This window comes from Marmota flaviventris, chromosome 5, assembly GCF_047511675.1.
Source record: "Marmota flaviventris isolate mMarFla1 chromosome 5, mMarFla1.hap1, whole genome shotgun sequence".
In the NCBI taxonomy this organism is placed as follows: Eukaryota; Metazoa; Chordata; class Mammalia; order Rodentia; family Sciuridae; genus Marmota; species Marmota flaviventris.
In genome coordinates, this window is record NC_092502.1 from 87,000,789 (window position 1) to 87,028,630 (window position 27,842).

At 35.8% G+C, this 27,842-nt stretch overlaps 1 protein-coding gene across 1 annotated transcript in view; it reads right to left on the minus strand.

Annotated features, from left to right (window-relative positions):
* Lnpep (leucyl and cystinyl aminopeptidase) overlaps positions 1–27,842 on the minus strand; it is a 96,457-nt gene extending 68,615 nt beyond the window's left edge. Inside the window, exon 1 of the mRNA XM_027927598.2 lies at positions 26,581–27,842. Within this exon, the coding sequence (XP_027783399.2) occupies positions 26,581–26,599 (19 nt within the window). The 5' untranslated portion in view covers positions 26,600–27,842. The remainder of the gene's footprint in view (positions 1–26,580) is intronic.

Genomic DNA, 27,842 nt, shown 5'->3' on the forward strand with positions numbered 1-27,842 from the left:
TTTTTAAGCATCTTATTTTAAATTCTTACTTCATTTAAGTAACCACAACTCTGAGACTCATTTTGCAGAAATACAACCATCCTAGAGTAGTTTAGGTTAGAGTTATGCAAAATGAAATCTTCACAGCTGGCACCTTTGGTCTGAATCTCAGAGACCCAATGGTCAATCCTACATATAAACTAAATCAGTCCTTGGCTTTCAGCCATTCTTCCACAGACCTATAAAGTACATACAACCATGTACAGTGCCTGTCCTGCTTCTGACCCACAAGTAAGACCATCATCTTGGTTTCTCCTAAGCATGAATAGTTCCTGTTGTCACTTTATTTTTGTACCCTTTTTCTATTCTTTTTACTGCCTCATCCCTTAGGCCTCCTTTCCCCCCTTTTTTATTGATTGCACTAGTCCAGCATAATTTTTTTAAAAATCACAAGTTTCTTTCATCTTTTAAAAATCATTTCAACTATTATTGGAACAAATGTCTTACTCTGACCAATTCTCCTCCTGTCCCTAAAATAGTACAGCATAAAAATAAGATGTATAACTCTTCTCTTAAAAAAAAAAAAAAAGGTTAGAAGGACTGCAATAAAGAAATGCTTAAACATGTGCTCCCCCCAACCACCAAAAAAATTTTAAAAAATAACAGTAAGACTTCCACAGGTATTACTATAATCTATTTTTCCCCTCATGGTAACTAACTCCTTGGATTAATCGAGGAAAAGTCACTTGATTTATAGTAAATTTCACATTATCTAGTCATTATTCTAAAGTAATCCTGCCAACGTGGAAGATTATCAAATACAAGCTTGCTTTTTGCTAGCCACTGCACTCAGAGTTTTATTTATAATTGGACTGTGTAGTGTTAATTATGCTGGTCACCCTGCCAATGTTCCACAGAGGTTACAGGGAGAGATCAAAACAGTCATTCCAAAATTATGAGTCACCTCAATCTCTCTACACTATATACCACAAGCAGCCTCTCAAACCTGACCTTTAAGAGTTAGGATGAAAAACTGAGTTCAAAACTTGCACTATATTTACTTTTCTAAAATAATCAGTTCCTTAAACCCTGGTAACTTTTTGCCTATTAAAGAATTATAATTTGAGGAAAGAAGTTTAGAAAAATCTCAAGGCCTGGCTTACTCTGTAGAAAAGGGGATTTCTGCAAAAGTAAACTGCAATTACAAATTTTTCTTCATTCATGGTTACTTCCTCCAGGGAAAGGCTTTTCTCTTACTTATCTTGGTATTCCTGGGCCTAGCAGGGAAGAAGCCTAAAATAAATATTGAAATAAAAATAGCAGTAATCAGCACAACAAAATGAAGTATTAATTAATGGAAATTACTTTGTCCATGCAAAGGCTGAACCCAAGTTTACTGAAGCTTAAAGTAAGACAGAATTCATAGGTAAGCTACGAGGTTTTAACAAGGTCCTTCTAATACCTGCTATGGGGCTGGGTCTTAAATCTGTAGGGCCCAGGTTTACTTCAGTGATTATGGGCACAGAGTCACTGCATTTTACTGGATACAGATTCTTGAGACCACTCATTACATTTCCTCTTCTTTGTTCAAATTTGGCATCTAATTTAAATCAATTATGGCTCATAAAACATTAACAATAATAGAGAAAAACCTAGGGGTTTTAGTTGTGGCTCCACTGCCTTGTGTATTTTGGAACCCCAGTTTTCCATGATAAAATAGGGATAACTGCCCTCTTGCTTTTTGCTAGCCACTGCACTCAGAGTTGACCATACAGATCAAACAAGATGAGTCACAACACTTTTCAAACTATGAAGTACCACATTAATAGAGTTTATAGCTATTATACTAAATAAATGTAGAAGCCTCAAATTCATAATTAACACATCATTTACTTTTTAGCCAAGCATATTCATATTTCTTTTCAGGATCCATTAGCATAATTTTCCCCCTTCATACCTTTACTATAAAAGATGATGTTTAACTGTCATTGCAGCACATATTAATAGGTAATTTCATAAAAAATGAACGATCCAGAAACTTCATTTTTGTCTCAGGCCACATAAAAATCAAAGAATCAATGCTGTCCTCTTGATGCTTTTTTAAAGTCTGCCACAGAGTGTTCATGCAGGATCTCGGCCACTGTGCAACTTTAGATATTATCTGTTTTAGAGTTTAATGCAGATTTTTACACTTTAAGTTGTCTGACTTCAAAGACATTTCTCAAATGGCTGCTTTGATATAAAGATGCTAGAATCACTCCCAAGACATTCCTAGGGATTGGTTATCTGAAGTCATGCTCATTTGCCTCAAATGCATGTATACAATAAAACTCAGATATCTAAGAACAGCTGTAATTTTTAAGGAGGCAATTAAAATTTGCAAAATGTTCAACTTTTCTGGTTGAAATAATCTAAAAGGTAACATTACATAGATATCAAATATACTTTACCAAACTAAAACACTGAGTAATAAACTTTCCACCATATTCTATTTCCCTGCTGTACTATTATTTACGGAGTCTAATCACAGCTGCTATTATCTGTGCAGTTTCATAGTTCTATGAGTAAAAAATCAACATTTCAATGCTCAAGGGAAGCAAAGAAGCTGAACTACTTTCTTGTTTAGTTTTGTAGCTTAGAAGCACATTGCTTTAATCATCTATGAAGAAGATTACTTAAGACAAAAAGGAGAAATTATACTAAAGAATGACAATTACTGCAGAGCATATCAAAAATAAGAACTATAGGTACATGAAGAATCCTGTTGTGAAATGTTTCAAAGATATAGAATTTAATATAAAAGATTAAGGAAAGGAACAAATAAATGCCTGTAGTGTACTACAAATTTTAACTAGAAAACAGGAGTTAAAAAAAAATGAAGAAGTCATTTCTGTCAGAAAAGAAAGGAAATTATCTATTGCAACAAACAAGGCAGAAGTTCTTCTAACCTATGAACACTAAGCCAAACTCCAAATTAACCAACATTTTTACTCTCTCTGTGAGACATGTGGTAACAAGTAGCCATTGAATGCCTACAATTACAGGGCTACTGTCTAGAATCCAAGCACCTTTGGTCCCACCAAAGTAGTTATATTCCTATCAAGAATTACCAAGATTTAGCTGTTCTCAAACAAGTTTATGGTAGTAAAAATTATAATGGTACTTATAAAGTAAATACTGTATTAAGTGAAAATTTTTTCTATGAAAACTGAATTATACCTCAGAAAGACCCTACAAAGCTGAGATCCCAAAATAACACTGTTAGCAAATTAGACACAAGCAAGAGAAACTTAAGAGATGAGAAAGGAAGTGGGAAAAAGGTGGAATTCTAGGATTTTTGCACTCATTCTTTGAAGTTTTCAATCCACAACAAAACAAAAACAAAAACCTAGAAACTACAGGTGCATCATCATTAGAACATATCACATACAAGATGAAAGATGAACTTTAATCAGTGAACCCATATGTAAAATAAAAGCTAGTCAGTCGGATAATATTAGCAACTAAGTTTGCACATTTTAAATTATAAGTGAAATTCTAAAGGATCCTATTTTCTTTATGTTTTCCATTTTTAACTAGTTTTTAGAAATTTTTTAACATGATCTTGAATATAATGAACCTAGCCCTTAAAAGTTGCACTCACTGATTATTTTAAACCAAGAATTCTTAAAATCATGCCTCATGAATACATATCAAAGTTTAAAATACATTCCTCAACTAAGGAGGTGTACAAGAATAATTCAATCCAAGAGTAACTTCACAGAGTTACATAAGAATGTTTACAGAAGTATTTTTATATAGGAAAAAAATGGGAAATAATCTGTTAGTCCTTTTTTGTTTGTTTGTTTGTTTGTTACTATGAACACCTGAAGCTAGGTACTATATAGAAAAGAGATTTATTTAGCTCACAGTTTGGGAGCTTTCTGAAAGTTTAAATAACATAGCACCAGCTCTGGTGAGGGACTCCTCATGGCAGATGGCATTACAATAGCAGAAGCATATACAGGAAGAACAGATCACATTGTCAGACAGGAAGCCAGAAATGGAGATCAGGCTTTTTTTTTTTTTTTTAAATAAAACACTCTTTTGAGAACTAACTCAGAGTCCCACAAGAACTACGTTAACCCCACTCTATGGGCATCCTTGAACAATCTAAGGACCTTCCTCCCACCAGGCCCCACCTCTTAACAGTCTGTCACCTCCCACAATACTACACAGGGTGCTAAGCTTCCAACACATTAACTTTCGGGATACAAACCATATCCAAATCACAGCACAACTTAATTTTTTAATAATAGAGATGGGTATGCTCATATCTAATAAAATACTAAGTAGACAAAATTTACTTCTGCCTTAAACACAGAAAGATATTAAAAATATAGAGAATAACAGATTTTAGAATTTTAAATAAATACCCACTTGAATACAATGTAAATAAAAATTTTTAACAGTGGTTATTTCTGATAGGTAGAGTTGTGTATGTTGGGTGTTTTATTATCTATATATCCTTTTGATATGTAAAAATTGGAACGATCATGTTTTAATCTGCTAAAATCTAAAGCTAATAAATTAATGAAGAAACTACCAATACTATTGGACTTGGACAGTGAAATGAGGAAACCTGGATACCAGGACGAAATCCGCTATTATTCTCCCATGGGACAGACCTCCTATTAAGAAAAGAAGACTATATCTTCAACTGCTTAGTCTTTCTTGGCTTTGCTTTAATAAACAAAATAAAGTAGAAAAGGACATTGTAGAATTTCCAATCCTAGGTTTTAAGAGGCCTTGGAGCTTTCAATACTTCTTTTACTTCCTTGACAGCCCCATGAGAAGAAATCTAAGCTGGCCTCCTTATAGATGAGGAACCATATGGAAAGCCATCCTGTCAAACAGCCAGCACCAACTACCAGATATATGAGTGAAGCTATCTTAGACCATCCAGTCTCAAGTCCAGCTGTCAGGAGATGGCTGCCATAAAAATGACCTCAGGCAAAAACAGTCAAAGAAACACTCAGCTAAGCCCAATCCAAATTGTTGATCTAGGAATCACAAGCAAATAAAAGGGCTGTTGACTTAAGCTATATCATGTTGTAATGTGCTATGCAGCAATAAATGATCTCTTTATTCCTTTTTTCACACAATATCACTCTTAATGTTTTGGTGAGTTATTTATTTAGATGTGCTGGGGACACATATGCTCTACCACTGAACTACTACTACTCCTTCAGCCCCTGAACTATTCTTATACACTATTTGTCCCCTAAGACAAAAGTGAAATCACACTGTGTATAATAACTAGTTCTACAATTCTGTGGTATCTTTAAAATGGGAACACATGCAGGGACTTCAGACTTCAATTCAGAAAGATAAGGAGAGAATGAAACACTTGGTATAAGGACACTTTTCATTCTTTATACAAACCCCCTATGTGCATCTGTGAGCTTTTTCTCCTAAGCACAAGGGCTTTGAAACACATGATTTAACAATTTGTTACTCCCTTGTCAATGGATGTGAAGAAGTGTTGCCTGAACCCTTGCATAGGAGCAGTCTTGATACTGAAAAAAGTAAATCCAACATCATCATCACCATCACCACCAACAATGATGAAGATAAACAGCAATATTCACTAAGGGCTTTAGCACATACTAACACTGGGCTAAACAACAGAGAGGTAGCACAGAGGAGTCTTTAAGAATATCCCTGGAACTTCTAATTCTATTATATTTTACAGATAAAACAATTACCATTTGTTAGATTTCCTTTTTACATTTTAAAAATTTTAACGTCTCTACAGGAAGATAGAAGTGAAACAGTAAGTTCAACCCATAGAACTGCTCAGCTAAGTTTACTTCTATCTAAATACTGCTTGATGATTTTGAAAACAACCACTTTCCCAGACTCACAGGAAATGGTTAAGCAACCTCTGAGAAGTCATTTGTTTTTGTACCACAATTTTTTTAAAGTGAGTTATTTTCAAATAATAATATATCTCAAAATCGCCCAAGCATTCATGAACTGAAGGACGTCTATGTGGTGCTACAAGTTACTGCTCTACTTTGGATTTTTTATTTCTATAAAAAGAGAAATGGGACTCATTTTTTAAATAATTTTTTACATTTTATAAGAAAATAAATTCTCAAGACTTTAAAACAAATCAGAAATATAAAAATCACCACAGAGAACAAACAAACTGAGCAATAAAGTTCTAAACAACAAAGTTCCATAGTGATCTCAGACAAAACAGAGCCTGGAAAATCACAGAGAAAATCATGGGGAAAGGATTTTTAGAGAAATTTCTCATGTACTGTAGTTGATTTTTTTTGACAAAAATCTATTTGCTGTTTTTTGTTGTTGTTGTTGTTGTTTTGTTTTTCCCCTTTAGCACTAGCTGATTCCTGGTACACTAAAATGAGATAAGATAAAAGACTATAATTTTTAATATAAAGTTTTCTGCCTCAGTGATAAAATTCTACTTTCTAACTTTTTTAATTTGTTTTTTATTACAGATATTTCTGACACATTTTACTGTTTTTCTGTCTCTTACAAACAATAGTCTGAACATATGGTCATCATTAAGGAAAAATCAATGACTACACTGTCACTTGTTGGGATTTAGTTTAGTGTCCTGGCTGAAAGGGTAGGTAATGACACTTCCTAACCCCAACCCTATAACTTGACCAATTTGCCAAAAATGTATTTTAATTAAAAACTTAAATTTGATAGTAAATAATATTGCATGCATTTTATTTTGCTTTTTTAGTTTAGATTTATTCATTGGATGGAATTTCACTGCAGTTGTTTATTTTTCAGGGGATTTGTAAGTTCAAGTGAAAGCCAGTTCTGATTATGATTCACAGTATCAAATAGTAAACAATTTCTTCTACTTACAAATATTTATTTGATATAGCCAATTTTATAATCTGGGAATTAAAAGATAAATTTAAAAAGAAGTAGGATGGATTAAAATGTGTTTAAATACACTTGAGTTATCATCCTTGATACTAGAAGCATACTTATAATTTTAAATAGACAATAAATTCTCAAAAATTCTTTTATTTTCTCAGGTTCAGAAAATCCCCCCAAACTCAACTTTGGTAAAATGTGGAGAGTTAGCTAAAAAGAGTTACAACTTTAACTAAACCATATTTAAAAAATCTAAAGCTAAAACCATATTAAAACTATTATATCTATTATTTGAATCTTCAAATGTTGTTTTAAAATCATTTTGTTGGGTCTGGTGGTAGAGTACTGGTCTAGTATGCAGATTTCTGGGTTCAATCTCTCACACACAAAATCATCTTGTCTAATATAAACAAATGGCTACAAAACTTTAGCAGAAGTTAAAAAATACTAGCAGAAGATTAAATTAGGTAAATGTGATTTACATGGCTATTTTGGTTAACTGACCAAGGATATTTTTGCAGTATCATGAACCACACCCAAATAATCTCACTCCCATCTCTTTTTGAATTCTACCCACAGAACACCTCAACAAACACAGAGAACATTACAGTAGCTGAAAGTTAATTATAGAGAAAAACAAAATTGATCTTATAGAAACTTTCTGGGTCCAATGAAATCACAATGGTCCTTGAAAGTGGAAGAAGGAAGCAAAATAGAGTGAAGTAATGTCAAAAGGACTTGACTTGCCTTTACCAGCTTCAAAGATGAGAAAGGGGCAAGGAGCCAAGGAATGTGGGTGAAGGAAATGGATGCTACCCAAAGTCTTCAGAAGAGAAGACAACCCTAGAAATCCCTTGATTTTAGACTAGTAAGATTCCTGTCAGGTATATGACCTACAAAACTGTAAAATAATAAATTTGAGTTGTTTAAATTTGTGATAATTTGTTACTGTGGCAATGGAAGTCTAATAAACGAGTACTCACAGCATACCCATCATTCATGACTAGCCAGCTCCCCTCCAGCACTGCAGGTTAGTTAGAAGTTTGCCCAGACCAAGCTGTGACATTTCCAGTTATGCGTGGTATAGCTATTAGGTAATTCAACTAATTTATAAAACAGAGGAAGAAAGCCTTTCTGAGATGATCAGCTGAAATCTTTGGAAAAACTGAATAAAACCAAGCTAACTAAAACTCGTTGAATTAGGTGTAAGACTAGGGAAAAAAATGAATGTGTAGAGAAGTTTTGCACTCAGTTTACTTTGCAGGTGTCTAGATTTTCACTTCACCTTATGATGGACTGTAGAGACAAATTTGGGGATGACTGTCTGCTTTAATTTTGTTCTCTTTCCTTTCTTTGTTTTGCCTTGAAGACAAGCTACAGTAAGAATCAGTTGTATGACAGTCAGGTAAAACTGGGAGTTCCAAATTTTCTTCCTTCTATAAAGGAAGAAAAAAAAAAATAGTCCTTTCAGGCTGTAGAGTTTGGAGGGAATGCCAGAGGGGAAAGAATGGGAAAGAGGATCTCCTAAATCTGTTTACAAATCTACAAAAAATTACAGAAAAGCCACTGAGCTACACATGTACATGAGTGATCAACACCAATATAGGAAAGTATATTAGTTTCTATTGCTGGTGGAACAAACTACCACAAACTTGGGGGCTTAAAACAACATACATTTATTTAATATACAGTTCTGGAGATCAAAAGTCCAAAATGAGTCTCACTAGGCCAAAATCAATATGTCAACGGTTCTAAGATTCTTTAGAAGCTCTAGGGCAGAATCCATTTCCTTGTCTTTTTCAGCTTCTAGAAACTACATTCCTTGGCTTGGGTCCCTCTTCCATCTTCAAAATCAGCTATGGCCTGTTGAGTCTTTCTTAACAGTGACACTATTTGGTATCTGTCCACCACTTTTAAAAACCTGTATAACTACATTGGACCCATGTGGATATCGTGAATAATCTCTATTTTAATGTTAGCTGATTAGTAACTATATCTTAATCACAACCTCACAACCTTAACTCCCCTATACAAAATAACCTAAAATATTTCCAGGCTCCAGGAATTAGGATGAGAACATCTTTGGGGGTCATTGTTCTGCCTATCACATAAATGCTAAAAGACGTGAAACAAGATTAGAATTGCTGTCCACAGAGGGAAAAACAGAACTCAAGTTCTGAACTCAAGCAGGTTGACTGCCTGCTAAAACAACATTCTTCAGAGGATTAAAACAGAAACTATAAATATGACATACACAATGTCTAGAATACAATCCAAAATTACTTCACATACAAACTATTTCACTACTATTTTGATTAGACAACAGATAAAGGAACTTTCAAATAGTTTAAAGATGTATTATAATAGTACACTGAGATAAAGAATAACAGTAAAATAAATGAGAATAAAATTCTCAGCAAAAAAAATGGAAAATTTTAAACTGAAAAATGTAAAAAAGAATTATTGAACAGCTTCAAAATAATGGTGATGGCAAAAAAAGTCAATAAATGTAAAGATTAACAGACATTATTCAATTTGAAGATCATCTAGAAAAAGAAAGATTGAGGAAAAATTGAATGTCAGGGATGTGTGGGATAATATCAAAAAGACTAATATTTATGTAGCTGGAGTTTCACAGTGACAAAGAAAAATTTATTATATGAAGAAACAATGACCCCAACTTTAAAAAAAATGGTGAAAGACATATAAATTTAGATATTCAAGAAACACAATGAAACTAAAAAAAAGGAAACCAAACCAAGACATAAATAATCAAACCAAGCCCAAAGTATACCTAAAACATAAGCTAGATGGGAAAAACAAAACAAAACAAAAACAATAACACATTGGATTACACAGAGGGAAGGAATGAGGGATGGGAATAGGAAAGACAGTAGAATAAATCGGGCCTCACTTTCCTATGTTCATATATGAATACATGACCAGTGTAACCCCACATCATGTACAACCACAAGAATGGGAAGTTATACTTGATGTATATATAACATGTCAAAATACATTCTATTGTCATGTATAATTTAAAAAGAACAAAAAAACTGAAAAATTCAAACAGTATAACAAATTCAAATTACCATGAATTTCTTAATAGAAAACTATGATGACTTGGAAACAATGGAGCAATATCTTCAGTGTTTTTATATAAAAAGAACTATCATATATTTTTTACTATCTCTGTATAAATGTGGATCTGGAATATGAAGAATTCTTACCACTCAATAAGACAACAAATAATTCAATTAAAGTAAAGAACAAAAGATTTGAATAGCCATTTCATAAAAGACTAATGGCCAAGCACAGTAGCACATTCCAACTGTAATCCCAGCAGCTGGGCAAGGAGAGGGTGCTGAGGCAGGAGGATGGAAAGTTCAAAGCCAGCCTCAGCAACTTAGCAAGGCCCTAAGCAACTCAGTGAGATCTTGTCTCTAAGTAAAATACAAAAAAGGGTTGGGGATGTGGGTCAGTGTTTGAGTAGTCCTGAGTTCAATCCCTAATGCCAAAAAACAAACAAACAAAATCATGAAAAGATAATAGCAATAGTTGTGAGGAAAATGCATATTAAAACCACACTGAAATACTACTACACAACCATTAGATTACCCAAAATTAAAAGATTAACCATATCAAATTACATGCATATACTGCTAGTAAAAATATGAAATGGTTTGAAAGTTTGACAGTTTCTTAAAAAGTTAAAACATACAGCCACCAGATGACCCAACCAAACAATTCCCAGGTATTTCCCAAGAGAAACAAAACAAATGTCCATTGTCTAGAGTGTTCACAGAAGCTTTATTTATAATAGCCCAAAGCAAAACAAATGTCCATCAAGAGGTAAACAAATAAACTACTATGTTTTTAGAGTAGAATACTATTCAGTGCTTTAAAAAAAAAAAAAAAAAACTATTTGCTGAGTAAGAAAAAAAAGGACAAAATTATTTAATTTACATAAAATCCACATAATTTCATTTATATACAACTCAAGAAAGTACAAAATCATCTATATTCACAGAAAGCAGACCAGTGATTATGAAAGAATGGGCGATAAAGGAAAATCTGGGATTGTAAAGTCTTCCTTTTTGTTTTGCCTTTAACTCTAAGTTTAGAAAATACACCACCCCAAGATTCAGGAATATACAATATTGCAGTACTGTGATTTTAATTATACAAATAAACCTGAGAGGATTATTCATTTGAACAAATATCACACTTTCACATGTCAGACTTCAAGCTTTCATTCCACAATTATTTCAATCTCCTCATACAAAGGAACTGCACAAGTTCTTATGATTAAAAGTATTAATGACACATAAAAAAACTAGCAGAGTGAAAGACTAATATCCTATCATGTTAATAGGTATTTTAAGGTATTTTGAAGGAATATGGAAGTATTGAACCACCTTTTCTAGAGCTCTAGTTCAGTCAGGGAAACCTATGTGCATTTGCTGGAACATACATGTTTACATGTGATAATTTTGCCCTATGTCTTATTTGGCGGAAAAGGGGAAGAAAGACAATTTTAGGATTATTAATGATAACTTAAACTTTGAACTTCACAGCTTCAGTGATCTTTCTTGTACCATATCATAACACAATACTAAATTCTACAGCGAACTTACGACCACTGACAACCCTGCTATGTTCAAGTTAACCTAAGATATGCTCTAGCAACAATTTTATTTATTCTGCAATGTGTCCAGTAGTCAAAGGCTTGACATATACTTTAACTTATTTGGTGTTCACTCCTCAAACTCAAGGATAAAGTAAACATAAAGTCATAAACACAAGTTAGAAACTGCTGCAGGTTCAGAATCAGAAATAATTTTTGCATTATGCCATGCAAGTATTTTTATATTAATTTCTGATAATACATCTGGATTATAAAATAAAACATGAATAGTTTATACAAACTAAGACATAGTTCTAGTTTGCTTCTTAAAGTTTTTATTTTAGTTGAAAAGGAAAATACCAAAAAATGATCGGGCAAGAGAACACTTTCAGACCAACAGCCAAGACATATGAAAGTCCTGGAAATGAAAGAACCACACATTTCTATATATGGAGACATATTATTTAACCACATATAATGTCCCATAAAAGGGAAGCCAATGCAGTGAGTGAATGTTCCTCTCCATCTCATTTTATTCTATGGGATAAACTGGATCTGAAATGGCCTTATGTATGTGTATGGTGTGAGAGAGAGACATGGAGGGTGGCAGTAGTTGCTGGAAACTACTAATTAGTAGTTTGGATTTAAGGAAGTCATAGGTGATAATTAAACTCCTGTATAGATTTTCTCAAGAAAAATTATAGAATAAAATCACCTCTAATAATTTTGTGAGGAGACCTGTCTGTGTGTATACCTTATCAGCATTTCACTCTGACAAAATGCCAATCAGGAATGTGAGAATTTAACCCTCCAGGAGAACACCTAGATGAAAATCAGTGTGTGGCTCAGTGTAGTACCCTCCTTTCCTCACTGCCAGCCAAATGGAAATCATATTATAGCAAGCTAATTACAGATGAACTGTCTGTTCCATAAATAATTAAACTCCACAGGCTGGTCCCACATGACCTGCTTAGGCCCAGGGTCAAAGCTTGGGAACATACCTCAAGCTTAGTAATTTATGGTCCCAAAGAGCCCAGAAAAAAAAAAAAAAAAAGGGTTAATTCTAGTTCTCTTAAAAGCCTAGATCATTCTATGGTAGAGCAGGAATGGGACAAAGAACTCTGTACCATCCTGTATCCTTAGTTAAGAACAAGTTCGGAAAAAAAAAAAAAAAATTGAACTTAGCTATATAAGTTTTTATTTCATTAAAATTAAGACAAGTCCAGAAATCACTAAACAACTAAGAAGCTAAATGATATATCTCTAGGATGTGCGAGTTGGAGGTCTGGTCATGTGGTTTGAAAAGGAGCAGCTTGTTGAAAATCTTTTGTATAAACAGAAATAGGGATAAAAATCCTTTTAAAAAAAGACAATTAACTAAAAGAAACATGTGTCCTTTCCACTTTAGAACACCCAAGTTTAAAATAAATGATTTTGAAATCCTTGAATAAGCAAGACATCTGATAACATGTCAGGTATGCCTGGCCAGAGCATTTCTGCCTCAGGATGTACATCTATCCTGAGAAACTTGTCACCCATTCCAACAGCCCCACTTCCTACCTGTTATGGACTTCTAGATTTTCTTCCCCAGTAGATTTAATACTTAGAGAAGTAGTTCCCGAGATGTGGTATGGGTACCCTTAGAAATCCTGATGCCCTCTTAGGGAGTCTTCCAAGTTAAAAATATTTTCAGAATAATAACATCTTATTTTAAATTTTCATTCCTTTATCTTATGAGCATATGGCAGCATTTCCCCAGCTACATGATAAGGTGATATACATACACTGAATGCAGAAGAAAATCTGAAAATGCAATTGTCTTCTAATAAGCCAAACATTTGCAACAACATAAAATAATATTTCCCACTTGTCTTTTTGTTTTGGAAAACTTTTTTTAATGTAAATTTTTTAATTTCTATATGACAACAGAATGCATTATAATACTTATTACATATATAGAGCACAATTTTTCATAAAAATGTTATTTATGTAAACATATAAAAGGTTTTTTATTGTTTTTACATAAATTTAAATTTTTTCTCAGTGTTGGTTTCTAACAATAATAATCTAAAGCTGTAACATATAAATAAAATCTCTTAGGGGTTCACAATAATTAAGAATATAAAAGGGATTGAGAAGTACAACTCTACCTTCAAAGGTAAAGAAAAACTCCTAAACACCTCAGACATCTTTATTTGAGCATGTCAGTCTCATTGTACTGCTTGAAAAAATATATAGAGCAAATACACAAAGTAAAGAAAATAAATATAGAAGGTCTGGATCACTCCCTGACAGTACTTAAATGAGACAAGAGGTTTGGTGTAATCCTGAAAACCTGGGTCCAGAAAAAAAAAAAATGACCATATTCTTCAAGCATCTCCCAGCACAAATACCAATAACAGGTTCCTATAGAGAAATATTCACCTTTACCCTCAAATTTCCAGAAACAAATTGTCCAAAAATGAAGGGACTTGTTATAGACTGAATTGTGTCCCCTCTTCCAATTCATTTTTTGAAGCCCCCCAAAGTCAACTCTGAATGTGACTCTTAGTTGGAGAGAGAATCCTTCAAGGGTAAATGAGATCATAAGAGGAGTGCCCAAAGCCATAGAACTTGTAGTCTCAAAGAAGTGGAAGGAACACCAAAGCTCACTGTTTCCACACATGCAGAGAAAGTGCCATGTGAGGACACAGCAAGAAGGCATCTTTAGCAAGAGAGAACCCTCACCAGAAACTTACCATGCTGGCACCTTGTTCATTACAGCAGCCAAAGTAGACCAATACAATACTCCCTATAGTATTCTATATAATGGCCTCATAAATAGGATGAGTAAGGAGGGATGGAAGGTATGCAAAAATTTTTAAGGGAGAAGGGAATAGTGAATCAATGTCTTCCCAGTACCATATAGCATAATTTGTGTCATGGAGCCACTAAGGCAATGTTTAAGCTTTGTTCTTCTTGAAACATCATTTTATTTTTATATTTTTATCCTCCAACATCAAGACATTCTTTTTTCCCCCCTCCTCTTTATGGTCAGGCTAAAATTCATGTTTTCATATTTTAGTTCTTAGGCAACTAACCAGTCACACTAATTATTCTTTTATGTCACTAATAGAGAGCCCTGCCTTTCCCTGGCCTTGCCCAATGGACAGCCAAATCATATCTTCACCTCCTTTACTCTTTTCATAAGGACACATGAAAGGATGTGTTGACCAATTCATGTCTGCTTGTGAACTCTGTAGAATATGAGAAAATTCCTTTTGAAAAGCTAAATCCAATTGGTTTGGAACTGCTTTTGTGGTTTTCCAATATAGGGAAAAGTACTCCAATATAGGTCACCCAGAAGGCCCTGCAACACGGTAAGAAGAGAAACTGATTTAACATAAGTCTCAGATTCATAACAGCTCTCCAGGTATAAAGTAAGCATCAAATAAGAAAGACAGAAAAAGGAAAATGTTGGGTCACTCTTCAATTTTAATTTTCAAAATTCTTCAGAATAAGAGCTTCTCTCCAACTATATCATCATCTTTTTTCTCTAACAGAAACATTGTCTTATTTAGCACTGTCTTCTCTGTACAAAGCATAGGCTTTGAAATAAAGTACTCAATAAATGCAAGGAAGTTGAATAAACACTGAATAGAAGTGTTCCAAAAACATGATTTGGAATTACTATATTTGCTATACAAAAGTTCACAGAAAAAGGAAAAAGGCATTAAATTTGATCGTTCTTGGAAAAGGGAATGAAAGAAAACCCTCCAAATTAGGAGTACAACCAAAAAAGAACCATTATTTTTGAGTTGTTTGAAGTATTATTACTCTTGAATGACATTCATTGAGTATTTAATACTATTAAACATTATGTTAGATGCTACCTACATAGAAAACAGAATTGTGTTTTTATCTCCTATAATTAATTAATGGCTCCTGGGAGAACAAGAACAAACGTTCTTTATATGGAGCCCAAAAAATATATGGAGTCCTAATAAGTGGTACCTCTGCTTTAGTAACATACATTTATCCTTCTTTAAACATCCCTGGGCAGAAATATAGATTCCAGCTTATTCCTGTGGGAAAATATAATCGCTATCCTTAGATTTCCCAGGATCAACTGTGGTCCAAGGTAAGGAATACTTCTATTCTGTTCTCATAAAATCCACCCATATAGTTACTAAACAATTATTTTTTACATCCTTCTCCTTGCTTTTGGTCAAAATACTAGATTTTGTGTTTCATATGTTAAAATATTATCATTTGTGGGGGGCTGGGGAGAAATGATTGAGAGACTCATGGAAGGGTGGAGGTAGGGAGGTAAGTTGCCACAATTCATAATAGATTCTCAGAGCCAAAAACTACAGCCAAGTTACAATCATTAAGAAAAAAACAATAAAGAGGGCGTCACAGTAACCAGCAAAAATACAAATTCATTAGTAAAACCAGTTCCTGTGAAGAAATATAACAACACAGATTTGAACTTCAGCACACACTGTGTTATGGGTACGTTTATTTGCATTCCTGATGCCTGTGAAAACAGCCTTGTTACCAGTTAAAGAAATGCCTTTATTTTTATACCTTCATGTGAACACTAACCCTTTTGGTCTATTTCAACTCCTCCTAACAGATAAATTACATTTAATACCTGATCTAAGATTAAAACAAGTTCTACTTCTGTAAATAATGAGGTGTTATATATTACATTTGCTTGCAAAGGCCAGAAAAACTTACCTAGGCCAAAATTAAACTGGATATGGGAATGAAGGATTCTTCTATCCTCAGGCAACACTTTTTTGAAAGTGTCCCACATTTATGATTGTTAGTAAATACAAAATGGAAAGAGTCCTCCTATATGTCCTCAAACCTTTAATCAAGAATTAGGATACAAGCATGAACAACCACAAGAATGGGAAGTTATACTCCATGTATATAACATATAATACATTCTACTATCATGCATAACCAAAAGGAACAAATTTTTTAAAAATTAGGATACAATAAATACCATTTGTTCCCAAATGTTCAAAATCTCACCATGTGTGGCTGGAACATGCCTACACTACCATGTACCTTAACCACTACTAATATCAGAAAAAACATTGAGCTGCTATGTATATTTTAGTTTTTTAACTAAAGATATGAAAACATCCTATGATATCCTTAAGAAAAAATCATAGAGTTAGTGAGTGAAGAGCCATGATTTAAATGCAGCAGTCTGAATTGTTCTTTGTCATTATGCTATACCATGCAATAGTCTGGTGAAATAGGTAGATTCATGGATAAATGTCCAAGATGAAAAAAGAAAAGTACAAAATCAAATATATCTGAGGGAAGAACTGTGGGATGGGACCTGTAATTCTTAGCTTGACAGGTTTCAAAAAGAGTATACTAACTTGTGAGTTCATTTTAAAAAAAAAAATAGCTCTGCCAGAATGTAAGCTTCTCAAGGGCAGGGGTCCTGTTGCATTCATATTTTTACTCCATATTTAAGAACAGAGTTTGAAACAATTTAGTATACAATAAAGGTACATATTCTATTTGGAAGGGCATAATTTAAATACTACCATATTTCTAAAAATAAAAATGGGCACAAGTAAAAAAAAAATCAAATGTTTGTAAAAGGAGGCAGTTTAAAACAGTATTGAAACTGGGTGCCATGGGTGGTGCACTCCCATGATCCCAGCAGTTTGGGAGAATCCCATGTTCAAAGCCAGCCTCGGCAATTTACTGAGGCCCTAAGCAACTTTGTGGGACCCTGTCTTAAAATTAAAGAAGAAGGGGGGCAAAAGAGCTGGAGATGTGGCTCACTGATTGAGCACCCCTGGGTTTAATCTCCAGTAAAAAAAAAAAAAAAAATTAAAGAAAACCTGTACTAAAATTTCCACTCTATGCTTCTTCCCTGATCCCAGTTCCCAACATTGCCTCCAAAGCAAGAAAAGTTAATTGAGGTCTGTTTTCCAAGACAAGACAAAATAAGCAACAAGAACAAACTATTATTCTACAAGACAAAAATAAGCAATGAAGAACAAACAATTAACATGATGCAAAAAGGAAGAAATCTGATAAGAAAAAAATGGAAAGTTTTAAAAAGAAAAAAATTAATTAAATTTGAACTCTATTATTCTTTGGTTTCATTAAAGTAGAATTAAGCCCAAGCATACATCTTCTAAAAATTGTTATATTTATATATATATATTACAAAAAAATTAGAAAAAAGTATACATATATGCATAATCTATAATGGGATTAATATGGAATTAAGAGAAAATTTTAAAATTTGCTATACTACATCACTGAATTATTGCTGAATAGACATTCAAAAACATCGGCAATGCCACAAAAGGACAAAAGTATTGCCAATGCCACAGAGGAAGGACTTCTACTTAAAATTATGGCTAGGACATCTCCAACAACCATTAAGTTAATCAATGGATGTGTAACTGATGTGATTCTGCAATCTGTGTACGGGGTAAAAATGGGAGTTCATAACCCACTTGAATCAAAGTGTGAAATATGATATATCAAGAACTATGTAATGTTTTGAACAACCAACAATAAAAATTAAAAAAAAAAAGTTACCAAGTATAACATGGTATCCCATAGACTAAAAAAACACAGCAATGTGTACCGCAGTGAATACTTCTGAAAGTATCACATCGCTTTTTTTTTTGCGGTGGGGGGGGAGGCGTTGGGGATTGAACCCAGGGGAACTTTATCTTTTAGCTACATCCCCAGCCCTATTAAGTCTGTATTTTGAGTTAGTATCTGATTAGTTTGCTCAGGGCCTCGCTAAATTGCTGAGGCTTGGAACTTGTGTCCCCCTTCATCAGCCTCCTGAATCACTGGGATTACAGGCGTAAGCCACCATGCCCAGTTTGTTTTATTTATCATTATGATAATGATAAAAATCCACGTAAAGATATGCCACTTAATTAACTTAAGAGACAGCCAATATTCTTGCTAAGAAATATCAAATTAGTTTTAATTTTCTTTTTCTAGGCTAAATTATTTATGTTGTTTATATCAAACCTGTCCCCCAAACAAATTAACAATCTTAATCTTGTAAAATAATTTTAAATCCTTCTTCTTAATATAGGTATAACAGTCCTTAATAATCCTCAGGGCACATCCTAAAAAGTAACTGAACTGTCAGTGACAACATAAATATGCTCATTAATCTCATAGGTGAATCTGCAAATACCTTTGTAAAAATCTAAAGGTAAAAGGCTTATTTCTAATTCCATCAACTGGATATAGTTTCAAAGAACATCTGAACCTATCATAATTCCTTATTTAAAATGAAAATATGGCATTAGAAATAATGAATATCTGTGAATTCTTTAGCAGAAAATAAGGATCACCGAATAGGATCACTACAAAGGAAATCTATAAGAACTCTTTAATGTATATACAGAAAGTTGATCTGTTAGAAAATATCTCAGTTGTTGAGTACATTTTCCAAACCTGATCTCAGATGGATTTGAACAAAGAATTATTTTACTGATAATTCTCTGAAAAACTTTTTAATCTGACTCATCAAATCAATAAGCCAAGGTGTGTGTGTGTGTGTGTGTGTGTGTGGCATACTTAAACCTCTATAGCAATAACTTTCCCATCAATTTGCAACTGAGGATCAGTTTTCTAATCGTTAACCCATTTTTTAAAAACTAATGATGACTACTCAAAAGGCTTGGATTGTGACCACATTTATATATTTTTTCTTTTTCTTTTTTTTTTTTTTTTTAGTTATAGTTGGACACAATTCCTTTATTTTATTTTTACGTGGTGCTGAGGATCGAACCCAGTGCCAGGCAAGCACTGTACCACTGAGTCACAACCCCATCCTATCTTTTCATACCAAGAATCATCTTCATTTAATTCTGTGCCCAAGAAAAAGCTTTTATGCATGCATTCGTCAATTCTTTATATCAATACTACTTCCCAAATTAATTAAAACATAACTGTGCTCCACTACAATGAACACCTGAACTTGAACAAAGCTAAATCATGCTTTAAAGTGTGCTTACTTATATTTAACTCAACATATTATACGATATTATCAAAGTATAGTCAAAGTATATCAAACTGAGTCAAATTAGACCCTCCTCTTCACATTCAGTTTTTTTCCTGTGACCTTCCTTCAACCAGAAATTACCAAGTCTCTCAAGCCGGTACTAACATAGAAGAGAAGTTGTTGCTTTCTATCCAGGCATGCGGGCACATGCTTGAAATCCCAGCTACTCAGGAGGCTGAGACAGGAGAATTACAAGTCTGAGGGCAGCCTCAGCAATTTAGGGAAACACTGTCTTAAAATAAAAAAACAAAAAGTGGTATAGCACCCATGGCTTCAATCCCTGGGAAAACAAACAGATACACACACTACACTACACTACACTACACTACATTACACTACATTATAATACATATATCTGTATATATATATACACACATATATATACACACACACATATATATACACATACACACACACACACACACATACACACACACAGCAGATGTAGTGAGGAATAGGGATATGACTCAGTGGTAGAGAGCCTCTGGGTTCAATTCCCTACCAGTACCATACACAAAAAGAAAGCAATATATTTCTTATTCCCACTGACTAGCACCCAATATTTTATGCTCAGCTTGAGTTGTGTTTTTAATCTAGTAACCTAATCTAGACACTGAAAGGACAATATCAGCAGCCCCAAGGACTGATGCACTTAGCGTCAAAGATCAGATAGATATAAGGGCATGTAAACCCAAACTTGGGATCTCTAAGTTTGGGTATACCAGTTGCTCTCACTGAGACTCCAGACTGTAACAGCCTTTTTTACTTACCCATGGATGGAAGCCCTTTTGACAACTAAAAGTGGACAAGTAGTACACTATTTCTCTCTTCAAGTCATACCACCAATATCAACTTTAAAAAGACCTTTTGTATCCTTAGCTCTCCCCAACCACTCCCATTAATCTTTATGCATTTTTCCTCTAAAGAACAATTTTAGAATAATATAATGCTGTTCTAGTGATGAATATTCTGACAGTTGTTTTAAATCTTACAAAGTAAGAGTTTCGGATGTAAGAAACACCATAGCTCAAAGCCTCCTCCTCCACCAGAAATCTCCTCTATGACACTAAATGATACCTGAGGCAGTTGTCTGGGAAACCGCACTGCAGAGCCCTGGCCATCATTTGCTGCAAAATGAAGGAAGAAACTCAACACACAGAGGAATCCTTTTCTCATTGTACTCCCCATTCTTCTGTTCCCTTCCACTAAAGAAGCTTTCCACACAGAAACACCAAGAAGACTTTTGTTACTTTCTTCATCCCATATCATTGGCTTAGCCTCCCCCTGTAGCACTGTGGAGCTGAAAAAGACTTGGGGTCCTCCAATCTAGAGAAGTCCAGACAGCAGACTCAAGTTTTGTTTCTGTGACAACATTCTTGAAATAAATGGAATGTCCAGGAGGACCTTCACTAAGCAATACACACAAGAAGGAAAAGAACTTCAAAGGGTCTCCCTACAATTAAACTTCATTTTCCATTGTTTTTTGAAACTCTCTTAGAAACCTGAATTTTATTTAGCAAATAACTGGGTTTCCTCCTAGTTTAGATGCTAAGGTGGGAATAAACAAAAAACAAACAAACAAACAAACAAAAAAACCTGGTTCATTGTTCAGCCATAAACACCAGCAAAAAAGACAGCAAAACCAGGCAATAAAAACAGTGAGCAACTACCACCAGGGTGGGAAAATGTGGATGGGTCTATAGTCCTCTTTGTACTTTTTCTCCTTTGAAATCAAATATAAAATATTTAGGAAAGTAACTTATAAGTAACCTATTATTTTTCTGATTAGTATAGCAAGAAAGCAGTATGATTAAATTCCTGGCAAATGTTTTCTCTTCTGCCAGGGCATCCAAATGCCAGTCTTAACTTATCCATCCCCATACTCCTCAATTTTGTTTGATCCAACCAGACCCACCTACCTCTCCTCTTCTATCCTTGACTATCTTTCAACCCTATACAACAGTGCCTTTGCTCTCCATTGCAGGATCATTTTTAAACCAAAGACTTGCAAGGCTTAAGGCATGACCATTTTAAAACTCTTTGACCAGCAGCTTCCTCCTTTACTCCCAAATCTCTACATTCTTTTCATCTTTATCACAGCTTCTGCTCTCAAATACCAATTTTTCCCAAAGATATCTGAAGGATTTGAACTCTTAAAGGTGCTTCTAGGACAACCACAAATGGATTACAACAATAGATTAGGTTTTAAGGGACTCCTTAACACCATTCTGTGGGCTCAGGAATCTTAATGTTAGCTTTCTGTTCAGAAACACTAGGACAATGAGCAGCAGCCTTCTCTACAAAAGCTACTAGATATAAAAGCAGCTATATCATGAAAAGGGGTTCCAAAAACTTCACCACTTCCAATCTGGGTTTCCCGTGAACATTCAGAAAAGGTACATATATCTAGGGATTTTTTAAAAAGGAAAAAAAAGACTTTTTCTGGCTGCTCCCATGGTATTATAGCCAAACAGCATGAGCTCAACTCCTAGCTTTCAAGACATGAGATAACTGACAGAACATGACTGCACTATCACCTCAATTGCCAAAAACCACAGACCTAATCTAGCTCTATCCGGAATTCTGAGGTGATGTTGGTTAAATTCTTCCATATTTCAATTACTAATGTTTTCACAGAAAGGGTCACAACATTGCTAAAAGAATATTAATTTCCATGGTCTGGGGTTGTGGCTCAGTGGTAGAGCCCTTGCCTAGCACGTGTGAGGCACTGGATTCCTCAGCACCAAATTAAATAAACAAAATGAAGTTATTTTTTAAAAAAGAATATTAGTTCCCTAATAAGAATATTACACTAAGTCAGTAGAAATAGAAACTTATTGATAACAAATATTATATAAACAGGTTATAAAAAGACAATTCTACATCTCTTCCATCACTAGAACACTATCTTGGACAAAGCCTCTTTTTTTTTTTACTTCTACATTTCCATATTTTTATTATGGCATGAAAAATAAAACTAGGTTCTCTCAGTTCATTTCTCTTAGGTAGCACTGTCTAATGACAGATTTGCATTTTAGTTTGGGGCTTTTTATTGTTGTTATCATTTTGGGGGTTTTGCTGCCTAGCAGAAAATGTACTTGTAAGTGAGCATTCAAAGATGGTGTCTGTCTGACTAACCAGGAAATCACCTCTGTTTATTTTCCATATGATAATTTCTTTATACTATTCTTTCTAGTTCTGAATCTTTCAGAGTGAGTTCTCAAAGACCACCTATAGAAAAATGAGAATTACTGGTTACAACCATTTCTAAAATATGCTGTTTTTTATCTTGTCTCAAGACACTCTTGGAAATGTGTTAAGTAATAACAAAGACTGTTTCTACCACTACTTTCTAATTAAAAGTTGCACTGATTTCTAATTCAGCCTTAAACTGTTAATGATGCTAATCCTCAATTACTGTAGTCTAATTTTCCACAAATGAAATAAAAAAAAACTTAGAAAGATAAAAACAGTTTAACCTATATTCTATCACACAGAGAAACTATGAGCTTTTATTTCATTAGGGTTTTCTTTCAATTCAATAATTTGTAGTAGAATGTTATATACCTATACACACACACACACACACACATATATATACTCACACATACATATATGTATACATATGAAGCTACAATTTTATATTGCTTTATAACCCACAAATACCTAATTTATTGCCAAGACTTTCCATTTTAGAAATGAAAAATACTTTCAACTGGATACCAATCTGAAAATGTAAACAAAAACAACTTTTTAAATAAGAAAATATATAATTGTATACCAAGCTATAGCAATATGATCATTATGGCAGTTATTTTCCTATGAAAAAAAATAAAGCTGTTTAAATTGTTTTTTTCAATTCTGGTTCTTCAAATACCAATGCTTTTCCAACCTCTAAATTTACTTCAGATCACACTACAAACTACGAAGTAGTAACAAAATGTCTCCTATATAAGAGCAAGAAATTTATTCATCAACATGTTTCCAAATCTTGTGAACACTTCTAGTATCCTAAAAATAAAGTTGCTGATATCTAGGCCCAACCTCTGAACTTGTCAATCAGATTCAGAAGGTAAACCTTGGCTTTAGCATTTCTTAATATGAATTTAAGTTAGTCTGAAATATGCCAACCCTGCATGCAAATGAGGACAAAGATAGACACCAAATAATTACTTCTCTTTATTTAGTAGTATCATTTTTCTGTCCAAAAAGGGAGGAAAAAAAAAACCTACATAGTTGCCATAGAATTTTTGGTTGTAGTGAATAAATCACTACTTCCTAAAAGTTTCACCTCTACCTGCCTAATAGACACAAGAGTTATTGTGAAACCAATCTTAAATCTCTCTCCCCATAAAACAATCACCAGAGATCCAAAGGCAAATTAGATATCCGTATTCAGCTTAACAGTCAGCAGTCCCTCTCCAAGGGTAAAGCCAAAAATATCTTCTGGACCAAATGGGAATTCCTGACCCTAAGGTCTATCCTTATAAGTTCTTTCTGGAAACATGCATGTTATATGGGTTGTAGCAGCATGTTACCTGGACATGTTAACAACATAGGATATTCATCAAATGAACTCATCATCAACAGGTAGAGAGCAGAACCCAAGAAAATGGGCCACATCAGCAGCAACTTTTGTCTGTGTGTGTGTGGTGCTGGGGAGAGCAGCAACTTTTGACAGGAAATGGAGGAATGACAGAAATCCCTACTGGATAGACAAATCTTAAAGGCCAGAATGTCTAAATTCACTTCCTTTACAAATTTATAGGTCAGGAGGTAGAACCACTGACAAGATTTTAACTGAAAGATATGTGGTCCTGAACCACTGAAGCTGTTCTAAAGTTTCCACACCTCTTTGTCTAAATATGGACATATGAGAAAACATAAGTGGTAAAGATTTTATTAAATGAGGATGAACGTGTAACAAAAGCCAATACCAAGCTTGATAAATCCTTCAATAATAAATTCTAATAGTTATTCTGCAACAAAACACCCAGACAGATGATAAAATTATATGTGCATATTTTCTGCATTCAAAAGAATTAAGTACAAAGATAAGCATATTTACCATTATGTCATGTCATGTTAGAAGATATTAGAAAATTCTACAGCAAATCTTCCAAAGTTTTGAATTAAATCTACCTAAAACCTGAAAAGTACCTCAAACTGCCAGCATATAATTTCTTGCTGTACTTTCTATATTACTTGCTAAAGGATGCTCATTCAAGTTCCAAGTAGTGAAACTACAGTAACTAAAATGATACATTGTCAATCTGTCTCCAGCATCAACTCTGAAAATACGGATAATAGACAGGAAAGGATTAGAAATCCAATTTTCTACATGAAAATTTAAGTATTGCTTTTTTGTTGTTGTTATTGTTCTCTGGGATTTTGCCACTATCCTTCCAATTGTGACAATTTGTAATTATTCACAACTAGAGTAAGATATTCTGAGGGGAGAAGATTAATTTTAAGACTTAAAAATGTATTTTAATCCTGTAAATAAATGTTCAGCAAAACAATTCGCATTAGTCTTGATCAAATAAGTGATTTAGTCTTGTGATTTTTTTTAATTAGATGAAATGTCACATTTAAAATCCTATAAACATGGAAGATACAATTATTCCTAGGATAAAAAATAGGCCTTTGAAATACTCACAATGACTTAATAACCTGTATTCATACATATTTTACACTCAAATACTAGATGGTCTCTGGTTCCTTTCAGCTCATATCTTCCTTAACTCTACCAGATTATTCTTAGAACCTTAGCACTTACAGGTAGAACCTGAATATGAAAGAAAATTCACAATTAAAGTTATCCTCATTAAGCCTAATTAAACAGTGCAGACAGAAAGATGGCAGTAGAATAAAGCAGTCTGAATTTGGGATAAGGAGAATATAATTAACAGTTCTTCATCCCATGAATGAAGCAAAGTATACAAGTCTGGCTGGAGTTTGGGATATAGTGGACAATATCTGTCTTTTGGGTGAACTAACTCAACAAGGTATAGACTTTTGTATCCTATTAATGCGATACTCTATCTGAAGTAACCAATCATCCCGCAGGAAAACACGTGTCACCTAGAGTGAATCCCCTAATTTTAGTATGTAGTCTCCCTTATTAGCAGTTTTCTTACTTTCTATCCTAAAGGGAAATCCATAAGCTTAAATGCTGCAGGTATCTCACTCCTGTATTTTGACTCCAGCCCTTCAGGTCCAAACAAAAGCTATTAAGTAGGGTGGGATTTATTCTCTCCATTCGGTAAAAGTTTGTGGCTGTTTTCAGGATATAGGCTCCCGCTTTAACACCTGCCATAAATTGTGATATTACCGTGACAGATCCTTCATATTCAAAGAGTTCTTGATTGAAATACTGATAATATCAGGAGTCAGTGAAAGGAAACGTGATGGCCCTGCAGAGTGCACCAGAAATAAACAGGAGAGTGGCAATGCTGGCAGCACTTCGGAGGCTCACGGCGGGGCGAGGAAATCATCCCGTAAGTTTCCCTTCCTTCCACGAAATTACCCTGCCATGCCCCGCATCCCCACCCCACCCTACTACAAGAAGTCAGTCCCGCAACTCGCTGTAGGACAAGGGGACAGCTCCTCACCCACCGGCAGAAGTTGGGTTTGGCGGCAGCCACAGTTTAATCCTTCCTGCTGGAGAGTCGAGGCTGACACCGCCTTCTACGGGGGCAAAGCCAGGATGCCAACTTTCCCGCGGCCCCCTCCTCTGCGCACTAGCCCAAACTTTGTGGTTCGGCGGTGTAAAGTAGCGCTGGGTCGTGGCCGCACCTCGAGCAGGCATTAGTGCTGACCTTCACGCCAGCCCCCAGTGGCCAAACCCGCCGCCCGAGCCTCCAGCAGGCTGCCTCCGGACCCCCTTCCACCGCCCCCCAGCCCTCGTGGGAAACCCGGACGACGGTAGCCCGGCCCCGCGTGTCACTACAGTCTACGACCCACGGAGGCCCCGAGAGACCGGGTTTCGAGGTCCACTCACCATTGGTGAAGGGCTCCATTTTCCCCCCGCTGCGGCTCCTTATAGCCGGAGCTCCCGAGCTTCCTACTCCGAGAGCTGAAGCGGCCCTGTTGACTGAGCATGCCCAGCGCGGCCTTGAGGGTTGCCGGGGAGGTGCCGCTTGGGGCGGCGCCGCTCCGCCGTTCCGGGTTTTCGCTTCGGCTGCAGAAAGAGCCAGGGAGGCCGGAGCCCAAAGCTTCAGCTCAACCCTCGGACGGCTTCAGGGAGAGGCGGGGAAAGAGCGGCAGGGGCGGGGCCAGCGCGAGCCCCGCCCCGCCCCTTCTAGAAGTGCAAGCGGCCGCAGCGTTCCCTAACCGCGAAGCTAGTTCACTTCTTCAGCCAACGTGGAGGCCTTTCAGTTCCTGGGCGCCGCTAGGCCGGCTCTGAGCCAGAAAAGCACCGCCCCGCCCTTGTGGAGCGGACATTCCAAAGACAGACAATAAACAAACGCAGAAGACACGGGAGAGTAAAATCAGTGCCCCACTGCGCATTCAGTCAGGATGATGTGATGGAGAGGGAGTGGGTCGTTCATTCAGTTGGCTTGGTGATGTGAGGCCTCGCTGAGGACGTGCCACTGAAGTCGAGATCTGAAGGCAGAGCAGGATCCTGAGGAGGAAAAGTCACTCTTTGGACCGCGAAACGTCGGTTTCCAGGGAGACTGGCCCCAGGCAAATCGCTTAGAGGCCAAAGGAGCGTGTGATGTGGGTCTTTTCCGCAGGGCTGCCCGCCGATTGCAGAGTTGTCCCAGAGTTGAATCTCGCTGGCTAGGAGACCGAAGTGAGGGCGGGGACGCCCACGGACCCCACAGCGCTCGGGGTCGCGTCCACGGGCTGGCGGCTCTAGGCGCGGCCTCAAGATGCGGGCGGATCAAAAAACCCGGCGCCGGATCTCCCGGCCGGGCCCCAGGCCCCGCAGGTTGTGGGCAGAGGCTCGCCTGATCTCAGCTCTAAATCAACACCTGCGGTTCCCTGGGGCGCTGTCTCTGGGGCCTTGGGCCAGGCCCTGCGGCGCTAGGCCGAAGACGCTCTCCTGGTCTCTCCTGTCCCCCAACCCTCGCGCCATTGTCTCCAGCCCCGAGTCTCCATTGTTTCCAATGCCAAATCCCGGCAGCTCTGGTGAGCCTTCGAGACAGAATCCTCGGTGGACCCGTGAACCCCGGGGAAACTCTTCTCCGCCCTCTTCCTCATCCCTCTCTCCGAGTGCGCATAGCCTCCACCCTCGCGGCAAAGGCCTACCCCCTCCCA